A 13,280-nucleotide genomic window follows, 5' to 3' on the forward strand; every position below is an offset into this window, starting at 1 on the left:
TTCGCATGAATACATTAATATTTGTAAATAAATACAATCATTCACACACGAATACATTGCAACTCACAAATGAATACACTGTTATTTATAAATTAATACACATTCTATCATAAATGAATACACATGCTATTCATAAATAAATACAACCATTCACACATAGCTACAATGTTATTCATAAATGAATACACGTGCTATTCATAAATAAATACAACCATTCACGAACCTCCTTCAAGAAATTATTACCAAAAAATTCGAAAATTAGGAATTTTCTTCTATCTTTGCCTCTGTTCTTCAGAAAATTTTCCAGTTGGTCCTCCCATTGCAATCATTCTACCTCCTGAACACTCAAGAAAAGATTAATACAAAGAAATCCAATTATATATCATCCAGTAAACCAAATCACTAAATATACACACCAATTGGCTAACACAACCTTGCACTCTTTCTTATGCTTGAATTATTTCTTCAACCAATTTTACACACAAGCACCATTTCAATTCACAATCAATTTGGTACAATCAAAATCACGTCATTCACATCTAAAAATAGATATGGCCAGATTTTCTTTGATCTTCAAGAACAAATAAAAGTACATCGAAATATAAACTGAATTCGTTTAACTCTTCCCTTGGCTTCTTCCTTCGTTGTCCAAACAAATCAACCAAACACCCCATTGAATGTTGTAACAGTAGCCGGCAACCCAGTTGCCTTCCTCTTTCTTCTCCCCTCGACAGCAAGAGCACAAATGGTGCTTCTTTCCACCCATTAATCAACCAAGAATCGAATCCAACCACTTGTTTGGACCATTTAAACAAATCAGCCTCAACCCAAACATTCATCAATTTTCAATCAAAACAATCAAAAGAAAACATCCCACTTCATTATCGATACAAGTCGACACAAACAAAAAAAATGAAACAAGAAGGTTACCTATTAGCCGGCTGCTTCCGTTTATCTATGTCCCTTCGATCAGGCAAGAAACCGAAGACCCATCCGCTCATCTTCTATCGACTGGAGCAAAGCACCCACCAAGACCGATGACTCACACCTCACAGCCGGAAGACATGAGAAAAACGTCGCTGCTTCTTCACGCCCAGCAGCGGCTAGAATAAGAGGATGTCCTAGGGTTGTGAAAAATGCAGAAGCAGGGATATAGAGAGAGATACGAGAGAGAGAGAGAGAGATAGAGAGAGAGAGAGATTGTAGGAATTTCTAAACATAGGTAAACAATCAATTACCATTTTACCCTTATGACAGTTTTAAAGTTACACTTTAATTCCTGTAATTTTAAGAATGTACATAAATGGCCCATTCAATAATAGCCTTAGATTTAGTTTTTTAAATGGTTTAGATGTGTTCTCGCGTTCTCAACCTTTTAGGTGTTCTCATTTGATCCTACTCATATATATATATATATATATATATATATATATATATATATATATATATATATATATATATATATATATATATATATATAAAGTAACTAAATGCTTTTTATAAAATTCTCAATCTTAGTTACTTTAGGAAAATGTGAATTTGAAGCTAATCCATGAAATTGCACATTGCAGAAACTATGTGTGTGTGTGTGTGATGCGCTGCTATGCCACCGGCTCCTTCCCCTTGGGTGAAGAGGTACTTGAAACCAAAACTGAAACTGTAAGCACAAAGCTTACTGAGTTCCCCTATCATACCACATACTATACAATCATATATGCTGTCGGGAAATTCTGAGGTGCCCGACCTACCTATGTCAAGCCATTATGGGGTGCTGACTACCCGTTTCAAGCCATTCTGGGGTGCCTGCCTACCCTCCGGTTTATCTCACCCGGTTATAGGGACTATTTCACCCTTACTACTATCACATAATAACCTATCATGAACGTGCTGTCAGACATATCTGGGGTGTCCGACCTACCCTTCGGTCCTAACAACCGATCATAATCCTTTACGACATTGGCTTTCCCTGGGTGGTAGAGGATCTCGCAATCATAATCCTTTACCACATCAAGCCACTGACGCTGCCTCATATTCAAACTTGGTTGATCCATGAGATACCTCAGGCTCTTGTGGTCCGTGTAAATGGTACAATGAACCCATAGAGTTAATGACGCCAAATCTTGAGGGCAAAAACAACAGCCCCCAGCTCAAAATCATGTGTCAGATAGTTCGCCACGTGAGGCTTCAACTGCCTCGAAGCGTAAGCGATAACATGCCCTCTTAGCATCAATACCGCACTGAAAACCGAGATGGACGCATTGCAATACACTATCCATGCCCTCTGGAAGGGCTAAGGTTGGTGCCTCACACAATCTCTGTCTCAACGTCTCAAATGCGGCCTGCTACTCAGGCCCCCAGCGAAAGACCATGACTTTCCTCGTCAGTCGGGTCAGGGCACGGCTATCTTGGAGAAGTCCTGAATAAATCTCCGATAATAGCCTTCCAGTCCCAGAAAGCTCCGAATCTCAGATGGAGACCTCGAAACCTCCCACATCATCACGACCTCTACCTTGGCCGGGTCAACCGAAATCCTATTCTGGTTGACAAGGTGCCCAAGAAACTGCACCTCGCATAACCAGAACTAGCACTTGGAGAACTTAGCATACAAGCTCTCCCTCCTCAAAATATCCAAAACCTCCCATAAGTGCTCCTCATGCTGCTCCTACATCTTGGAATAAACCAAGATGTCGTCAATGAAAACAATCACAGACCTATCCAACATCGGCCTACACACGCGATTCATGAGATCCATGAACGCGGCAACAATAAACTGAAATAGAAAACCTGTGTATCAGAAAAGATGTCAAAATTTAGCTTGAAGGAGGAGAAGAAGAAAGAAAGGAACCAACAAATATAAATGGACCTGTGATAGCGATTCCAGAAACTTTCCTGTTAGACTGCCTTATCGCTTTTATAGCACAAACTCTCTCATAATCTTCGTAAAAATAAAAGTTGAACTAAAATCAGATTAAAAAAATCAAGAGGACCAATCAAAATCGAAACCCAAAAAATTGTAACTCCATCGATGCTCATGAGAGAATATTAGGGTAAACCAAAGAAAAAAATGGCGGATTACAAACCTTGAAATGAAGCAGGTTGCAAGAAGCTTGTTGATAAAGCTTAATTACAACTTATCCATATAGGAATTACTTGCCAAGTGAAAGGGTAGTGATATAAGGAAGACATGAGGCGGCGACATGAGGCCGCAAAACGAAGCAAGAAGTGGCAGCAAAGGGAAACGTCGTTGGAAAAGAGAGAATGACTCACCCTAACTGAGTCGGTGGTGTGAGGGAGGAAATAGGTGAAGTCGTATAAGTTAAAAAATAAACAAACCAAACCCACCTTTGAAGTGTTATGTGTAACCATGAGTAGAAAGATCCATAAAACGCTATAAACCACCGCCACCGGTATTCTTATTGGAGGTGGAAAGAAAATCATCAACGTGGACATAAACGAAAATCTTTAATATATAGGTAATGATATATATATATATATATATATATATATATATATATATATGTATGTCACAACTGTAAATTTTAAGCTATGTAATCTATACATTCAAGTTAATGTGAATCAAAAACTTCAATCAAATACAACATGCTAGAACTACAAATAGTCATCAAACAATTGGAGACCCTAGAAGTTCTTATTAAGTCTATTTTGGACTAGAACTTCCTTATTGGATCCAAGTGGACCAATAGGCTTCCAATTAGACTATTATGGGCTTAGAACCCTAATTGGACTCTAAGTGGACCCATATTTACTTATTCCAACATTTTAGGTCATGAATGAAATGGATTAAGAGCCTTGATACATGAATAACCTAAAACTAGTTCAAGAAAAACATAAAAATCCTACTACACTCCTTTAGACTTAAAACACACCCTAATTAACACTAATATTGGGCTTAGGAGCAAAAAGCCCAAAAAAAAAAAATCTTTTTTTTTCCCACCATTCTCGGCCCAAAGGCCCAAACCCAAGAGGATAAGGAAAGAAGTTGACATTGGTTGCCACCTCATCTTTACCCATGGGATATCCATGCACTAATCTCATTTCTCCATGCACATCACCTCAAATATCACCTCTTCTTCCCTTCTCTCTCTCACTCTCGGCCATACACACTTACACACACCAAAAATATCTCAAATTCTCTCTAAATTCACTCAAGACTTCTTCCTCTTCCCTCTCCAAAATCTCGAGTTCTAGGAAGCTTTCAAGAGGAAATCTCCACAATATTCTTCATCTAAGAATCATCTCAAAACTCAAGATCTTCATCAAAGGGAGCCAAGGCCAAAAACACTTCATTTTCCTTCCATTTTTCCTTGCAAAACCGAACCAACACCTCAAGGTGAGATTCATACCCCTATTTTCTGTTTTTATGAGTTTTGTGGGGGGGGGGGGGGGGAATACAAGTGAAAGTGTAGATCTATATGTGTTTGTATGCCTTGTATGATTTCCATGCTTATATGTATGCTTATATGTGTTTTAATGTTGGATCTAGCCATTAAACCCCTCAAAACCGAGATATAACTTATGTTTTATGATTTTAGCTTCAAATATATTTCTACCTATAAAGTGATACAAGAAAAATAGCTAAGTGGTTAGCAACAATTTTCTTTAAGCTAAAAACACCCATTTTGGGCCAAAAATGTGAAAAATACAAAATTAAGGGCCCAAATTGACATTTCACAGATTCTGATGGATGAAATGTGCCAAAACAGTTTCCATAAAACTATTTCTGGAATTATATTCAATTAGAGGATTAAAAACATAAATTTCAAGCTTATTGGGCTAAAAATGAAAATTTCGGCCCAAGGAGGCCCATTATGCGAATTTTTCTGTTTTGGAGGGCCAAAACTGTGAATTTCTGTAAAACAGTGGACTATAAGTGTCCCAAATCCTTTTCAAAGATTTAAAATGCTTTTTAAATTTAAAAAGGACCAAAGTTGCAAAAATTTTTCCAATTTGGGCCAAAATTGTCAAAATTGCGAAAAGAAAGGCTAAAACCGAGAAAAAACTGCATTTTCAGGGGCTTAAACTGTTTTCTATGAAAAATATGCTGGAAAATATGAATTTCAATATTTTTTGGTGTTAAAATGTCAAGAAAAATAGTTTAAGGACCAAACCGGGAAATATTACATAAAAAGGGTTGAAAATGTAAATTTTTACAACTAATGAGGGGCTGAAAACAGAAATATTTCAAGGCTAATTCAATATGTACAACTTGATCAAATAATGACACCGCGACTATCGACGAAATACAACTCATTACAATACCAAAAGTCGTTGTTAAACGAATTGGCTCGGTCTCGAGCCAATGGAAATCTACAACTACTAACTCTTCGATACATACAAATAACGATTGGTAATACATATACATACGAGTGTGCACAGACGTCTACGCACCATCTTCGGGCCCCAAAAGTGTAAAATCTTGCTTGTTGGGCCTAGCTAGCCCAATGACCTGATCTTAAGGCCCGAAGACACATATTTTCTACGGAGTGTTGAGTTTTACCGACTTGGCACAACGTAGAGTGACTTTCAATGGCTTGTACCACTGGTCCCCAAGGGTCCATGGTATTGCTAGAAGAGTCTGCATATTTTACGAGGCGGGTCGGGGACCCCTCGCACGCATATTTTCCCCAACCGGTTAATGGAGTCACCGGGGTCTTCGTGACCTCTTTCTCTTCGGATGTGGGACTACACTTAGTCCGGGCGATTGGATAACGTGATTAGTACGGACGACGCCTTCGGGTTCGTTAGTATAACTATAAACTGGGCGTTTGTGTAATGCGGGTTTGTAGTAAATAATCATTGCTCGAGAACCTTCCAACGTCGCCTGGGACAGACACTGCTATTTCCGTAATGGTTTCAACGCAACTTAATGGATTCCAAAAGAACTAGGGGAACATCGGGTTTCCCTAGGGTTTTTATTACATACAGATTTGAAACGCATACATCTTCAATGAACATTTTTTTTTACAAGTATAGAAACAAACAAGCATACCTATGGATCTTCACAAACGTTTTCGAAAGCTTTTCTTTTCAGAAAATATCGGATTTTCTGGTGGTTTTTCAAGCAATATAAACATTCGATTTCAAACACTACTTATGAACTCACCAACATTTCATATGTTGACGTTTTTCAAAATACTTGTATTCTCAGGGAACCAGTGAATCAAGGGAAATCATACTCAGTGACGGTTGCAGTTTATTTTTGTATGAATTGAACAAATTAATTTTTGGGGAATGTAATGTTAAAACAATGTATGACATGTAAACACTACTGGTTGTACTATGTTGATGAATGGTGACGAATGTTGTTTTGTTTCATATATATTCAATGTTATGGTATTCAATTGAGTCACGACAGCCCCCGGACGTTTCCGCCGTCTGGTTCGGGGGTGTGACATATATATATATATATATATATATATATATATATATATATATATATATATATATATATATATATATATATATATATATATATATATATATATATAGCCATTTACCTGCGCTAGGCGACGGGTGTGAATAATTTCTTTCAAAAATTAGTTTTAGAGGCTATTATTTTTTTTTACACAAATAGTTTACTAAATCTAAACAAATATCAATAAGAGTAATGTTAGCATAAATGAAATCAATAAGAATTAAAAATGAAATGTTTGGATTGTTTACAAATGTATATTAACACATGATTATTATGCATTATTAATCGTGCACACTTCGTTATACACCACATTTGATGTACAAATTTCACCTAAATTATTCGTCAGACTTCACTAATATTTTTGTATTTCCATATGATATCTCTCTAGATAATGACACATAAAGTTGGTCATGCGAGAATCGATTCTGAAAGATAAATATCAGCATTTGGAATTGTTTGTCCATGAGCTTTATTGACTGTCATCACAAAACATAACCAAATTTGAAATTGTTTTCATTTCAACTTCAATTAGAACATGTCATCTCCATTGTGTTGAAAAATAGATTATTGCTAATTCATGATAACATATTTCAAAAAAAAAAAATTTATTGGTTGATGTAAATTTAGAAAAAGAAAAAAGTATTTTGGCAAATAGTTTCCTTGAAGATATGTATATTTATGAGGTATAACCATACTAAATAATGACAATTTCACCTGTCTTGGCGTCGTTGGACACCAGTTTTGACTTTGATTATAAGGTTTTCGTCACCCTAGACCGAGTTAGTCTAACTGTAGCGAACAACTCAGGTGTGGGGTGTCATCCCCGTATAGATCTATACACAAATCCCCGCTCTCCCTCCAAGAGACCCTGGTTATAACTACAGGCTACGATCGTACACTTAATAGGTGCCAACCGACAAAAACTCACTAGATCCTTAATCGAATTTACGCGAAGAAAAAGGTATAAACTCATTCCATGCCCAATGATCCATGTAAGTGAACCACTAAGGCATCGCTAAACATGTAAATCATTTGAAGACCCAATTGGAATGAGATTATATAACATGGGTCCGAAATATATATATGAAAGGACAACTAAGGCCCATTTCACATGTAAAGTATTTACAGGCTCAAATAGCACACAAATAGTATCCAAGGTCCGTCGCACATGTTAATGGGTCAATGAGGCCCAATAAACATATAAATGGTATACAAGACCTATCACACATAAAAATGGGCCACTAAGGCCTAATAACCTAGAAAATGATCAAATTAAATCCGTTTGTTGGTTTATCATTGGTTTTGGCTCAAGTATTCACTAAAATAGCATAAAAAGAAGAACACATTTAAAACTCATTCCTAGGCCCAAAAAACATGTAAGTGGACCACTAAGGCCCACTATATGTGTCTATTATTTCCAGGCTCAAAGGAATATGAATGTCTATCCTAAGCCCAGTATACATGTAAAAGGACACTAAGGCCCACTAAACATGTATATTATTTCCAGGCCCAATAAGGATATGAATATCGTTTTTAACCCGTTTGCTATTGTTTTGTTTATTTTAGCTTTATTATTTACAAAGTTGATATAAAAAGCCCACCTTTTTGTAAAAATGACGTTCTTGGCCCATTAAGCCAAAAATTTACAATTAAGGCCCAATTTTTGTAAGAATAACACTTTAGTCTCCATTTTATTCAAAACTTGTGTTGATGACTAGTTTGTGGTAAAAATAACATTTTAAACCCATTTTTTTTTGTCAAAATATCATTTTTGGCTTGATTTTTTGTGGAAATACACATTTTTCTTGTTTTGGGATTTTCTGACCTAGTTTTTGGAAAATTTGTAGAAAAATCATCATAAGTCGAAATTTGGATCCGTAAATTCTTCAAGTTTGTAAATTTTGTCTACTTTACTCACAATTTTTCTCATAATTTTTAATGGCTTCCAACAAGTGTGAAGTTGCTCACCTTCACAGGCTGGTCGGAAATTATTTCAAGTTTGATAGGCAGTTTTGTAAAATTCGCCAAAAATTGTAGAAAAATCGTATGAAAACATGAGGGTAGTCATTCTAAAGGTATAAATCTAAAATTTGTCCATGTAAAACAGTTTTGTAAAATACTTAAGAGGGTCAAAACAATCCGAGATTGGACCAAAACTTTCCTGTCAAGGGCTGTTTTATGAGTTTAATTTATAGATCATAGAACACAACACTCATCTTTGTTATTTAAAGTGTATAAATCTCAGATCTACTAGTTTAAATGTATTATATGTGATAAAACATACTTTTCTCAAGGTTCTTATGAAGATCCAAGTGATAAACTTCAAGTTCTTAACATATTTTTAGATTAATGAACAAATCAACACATAATCACCAAATAATTCATGGAAAACACACATAGTCATGTATATACACATAGATCTACACAAATCAACTTTTATTCTCCCCCAAAAACATGTAAAACCAAAAACAAGGGGGTATGAACTCACCTTGTTTGAAGATTTCGGATTTTGATGAAGAAATGAAGAGATCTCGACTTTAGCAAGCCTCTTGAGGAGCTTTTTGAACTTTGATGGTTCTAATGAACATGATCCACAAAATATGGTGGTAAGAGGAGATTTTTGAAGAAATCAAGAAGTTAAATCATAGATCTAAGCAAAAACTTACCAAAGATGATGATCTACGTGGAGATCCTTTTGAAACTACACACCAAACTCGAGATTTTTTTTATGGAAGAAGGAAGAGGTTTTTGAGAGTGTTTGAGAGAGTTTTTGAAAGAAAAATGGAGGTGTGTGGTGGGGAATTTCGGCCTAGGGTATAAGAAGATGGAGAAAGAGAAGAGATGGAGGTGATGCTTGCATGGATACCCACCATGCAAACATGAGGTGTCAAGGCTACATAATTCCTTCATTTCTCTCTTTTTTTGTCTAATAATTCCTTTGGGCAAAGAATTTGGGCTATAAGGGATGAAAATGAATTGGTTTGGGCTCCTTTTTCTTGGCTTGCTCGAATTCATTAAGTGTAATAATATTTTTTCAGCCCATTGGGCTCTTAAGTTGATTGACGGCCCAACATGGTAAAAAGGAATGGGTTTATGGCCCATTAAGGTTAATTAAGTCATTTATGGACCAACAAGGCCCATTAGGGTTAGGATGAATCATTCTAGACCCAAATGGCCCAAAATGTTAGAAATTTATGAATTGGGTCCAATAAGAGAGTCCTAGTCCATAAGGAACTTGAACCGGGATTCCTATGGTTTCCAATCCTTATTTGAACACATGAGATGTATTTGAATGAGAATAGAGCATGATATTCAATTAGATTACATGTCTTTAGATAGTTGAATGGTTACACGAGAATAGAATTTCCTAGTAAAAATGCTAGATGTGGCAATTCAACAGGGCCGGTTCTGAGGAATCAAATGCCTAGGACGAAACGGAGAAAAAAGGATCTTAGGCCTTAACGTGTAACATTTTAAAGAATTAAATTACATAAACTAATTTTTTATTAAAATGACGATAAACCTTATAGCAATAAACATAGCAAAATCAAAGTATTTTAATGACTAATACAATATCCTAACAGCTAACCGACGATCCTTGAAGCTCTCCTAGCATTCTTGATTGCAAATTGGTTGATCAACTCTTCATAGTCTATACTCTCTAAGATTTCGTTCTCGATAGATATCATCGCCAAACTGCTAAGTCTTTCTTGGGTCATTGTGGAGCGTAGGTAAGATTTCATAAATTTCAATTTGGAAAAACTCCTTTCTGCAGATGCGACCATTACTGGAATAGTCAACAATATTCTATATGTAATGCTTGCATTTGGGAAATAATCAAGTTCTTTCAAAAACTTCAAAACATCTATAGAGTTGCTAAATTCATTGGTTTCCAATGTCTCAAATAATTTTAACTCCGTATAAAGTTCCTCAGCATCAATATTTGATCTTTCTTCAAACTTGAGTGCTTTTTCAAGACGATGACAATATAACTTAAGATCTTTATCTTCAATTCCCCTCAAATTTTGTGGAAATAAAAAACCAAATACTTTATCATACTCTTTGAATTGTTCAAATCTTGTCTCAAGAGAAGAAATAACTTAATCAACAATGTATAAGAAATAACTGACTCTGAAATTCTCTTCAGGTGTAAATGAAACTTCTTCGCTACATGAACTCTCATCAAACCTTTTTTTTCCTTTCAATCAAACGCTTTTGTGGAAATATTGGATCCATACTCATTTCAATAGCAATCTCCTTAGCTTCAACAATCGCTTTTGAAAAACCAGTTTCTCTATAATCCTTGAAGTACCCAATCAATTTGTTTATTTCTGTAATAGCATTATCATGATGCATATCCTTTGATTGTAACTTCTTACTCACAATATTCACATGGTTTAGTACTTCATACCAAACAACAGTTGATACCAAAAATTCATAGTCACTAAGTTCTTTTTCTGCTAGTGAAGTTGCTTCACTTGCAATTGCAGCATCATTATCTTTTTCTCCAACTTGAAGTAAAGCTTCCCGTACATCCACAAGTTGCAATTTAATAGCCTTTACACTCTCAACCCGACTTTCCCAACGAGTTTGACACAATGACTTAAGACTCCAAGCTTTAACATTATCTTTCAAAATTTCCCACCTCTTAGTAGAATCTGCAAAGATAGTATAAATATGTTGGATGAATCCAAAAAAGTTCTTTCCTTTAATACACTTGTTAGCCATATCACATAATGTTAGATTAAGAGAATGGCAACCATAAGGAGTGTAAAACGCTCTAGGATTTATATCTAAAAATCTCTTTTGCACTCCTTGGTGTTTTCCTTTCATGTTTGCCCCATTATCATAGCCTTAACCACGCATATAATCAATTTGAAGACCAAGATACTTTAACTCCTCAAGTGTAATATCAAATAATCCTTTTCCGGAGGTATCATCAACATTCAAAAAACCTAAAAAGGACTCCTCGACAGTAACAGAATTATATGATAACTTTAAATACCTCACTATTATAGTCATTTGTTCTTGGTGACTTGAATCGGGAGTACAATCAAGTATGATTGAGCAGTACTTTGCTTCCTTTATCTTCTTGATAAGTTCTTTTTTAATTTCTTTAGCTAGCAAAAATATTAGTTCGTTTTGGATTAGGTGGCCAAGATAATGCACATGAAGCCCTTCACTTGTGATCCGTCGCACATGCTCTTTGATAACCGGGTCAAAATCTTCCAACATTTCAATGACACCCAAAAAATTTCCATTACCTGTTAAATATAATTAACAAATAAGAAGTGGAATCAGTCATCATAATTAACAAATTTTTTTTTGTGGAACTGGAACAAAAAATACAATTTATAGTTACCTTTTTTATACAACTTTTCATTGGATCCACGAAATGCTAAATTATGTGTAGCAAGAAACTTCACTACTGCAATAATTCTTAAAAGCACTTGTTTCCAGTAATCTCTTTCTTTCTTGAATTGCTCATGTTGAACTTTATCAATTGTTTCGTTCAAGTTCAATATTTTATGCATGTCAAACCACTTATTCCTATTTGTAAGATGGTCCAATGAAATTTCGTGTTCTTTTACCCTAGTGGTAACATGGTGCCAAACTGCATAACCTTCACCATCAAATTTACCTTTTAAAATCCCTTTTCTAAACACTTTACAACAGAAACAAAATACCCTGTCTAGCTCTTTCGAATATACTAGCCATTCTCTATCACACTTCTCCAAATTTGATAAAGTTCTTGTATACAAAGTTGCAGAAAATCGTCTACCAGATTTATCGTAGGGACCATACATAATACTACTATCTCTTTTAGGACCTTTCTTAACCAAAATTTTAATCTCATCCGAATTAAGTTTTTCCCACCTTCTTGGATCATATACATCAACAAGGTCTTTAACAGGCTCATGCTCTTCTGTCTCTTCTACTTCTACATGCTCTTGCTCTTCAATGTGCTCTTCAACATGCTTTTCAATGTGCTCTTCAACATGCTCTTCAATGTGCTCTTCAACAGGTTGTATGTGGATAAACTTATCTAGAGCACCGACATCAACCTTTCTCTTTTCTTCATCTAGTTTTCTCTTTTTACGTTTTTGATAACCGGATGGTTGTTTAGAATTCATCACTACAAGTTCATAAGTTTCAACTTTCAACATTCAAGCAATTACAATAAACATAATTTGATAAACAGTTTTACAATAAACATAAACTCATAATTTAAACTACTAAACTGGTTTCTATGAATCTTAGAAACTAATTCATTCATTCACTATTCTATTGACTATTAAACTAATTTCTATAGTAGATAAACTGATAATCAAATATTAAATTCGTTCAATAATATTAAATTCATTCAATGATTCAATATTCTATTAAACTCATAATCTATGAAAGTATGAATCATTCAAGTATGCAATTGACAACTATAAACTTGATAATCCTCAATTCTCATAAATCTTACCTGATTGGTTGATTAGCAGGAGATAAAATCAGATAATGGACCCTTGATAATCCTCAATTTCTCATAAAAGATCGTCTACCCTTGCTGAATGAGTGAATGACGCTGAGCCGCTAAATTGCTGTCTTTGCTGATTGCTTTTTTTTGAACGAACGAATAATTATTGATCATGAAGTGCTGCAAATTGCGGCTTCTATTTGTGACTACTCCCTTGCCTTGTTCTATTGATTAATTTAGATTAATGAGCTTCCCATTGCTTATACTACCAAAAAAAAATTGGGCGCCTTACGATTTTTGGCCCTGTTCGAATGCCCATGTTGCACATGGTCAAAGCCGACACTCAAATTCAGTAAAATCCTAAATTTATACAAATAA

At 35.2% G+C, this 13,280-nt stretch overlaps 1 protein-coding gene across 1 annotated transcript; it reads right to left on the minus strand.

The window, feature by feature from the left end:
• Positions 1-10,020: 10,020 nt before the first annotated feature.
• Positions 10,021-12,603, minus strand: LOC145067215 (uncharacterized). Its single transcript, XM_079014408.1, has 5 exons — positions 11,799-12,603; positions 11,519-11,700; positions 11,296-11,380; positions 10,625-11,094; positions 10,021-10,518 (listed from the first exon to the last, which is right to left on the minus strand). Exons 1-5 carry the CDS (start codon positions 12,601-12,603, stop codon positions 10,021-10,023), a joined length of 2,040 nt encoding a protein of 679 aa, XP_078870534.1.
• Between the last annotated feature and the right edge of the window lie 677 nt (positions 12,604-13,280).

This window comes from Lactuca serriola, chromosome 1, assembly GCF_051521515.1.
Source record: "Lactuca serriola cultivar US96UC23 chromosome 1, Lser_US96UC23_V15, whole genome shotgun sequence".
Lineage (NCBI taxonomy): Eukaryota > Viridiplantae > Streptophyta > Magnoliopsida > Asterales > Asteraceae > Lactuca > Lactuca serriola.

Coding starts and splice junctions, on each gene's coding strand:
- LOC145067215 (XM_079014408.1), bottom strand. CDS start 12,603: ATGTTGAAAGTTGAAACTTATGAACTTGTAGTGATGAATTCTAAACAA. Junction 11,381..11,518: donor AACTTATCAAGAAGATAAAG/GAAGCAAAGTAC, acceptor GGTTTTTTGAAT/GTTGATGATACCTCCGGAAA. Junction 11,095..11,295: donor TCAAATTGATTATATGCGTG/GTTAAGGCTATG, acceptor CTATCTTTGCAG/ATTCTACTAAGAGGTGGGAA.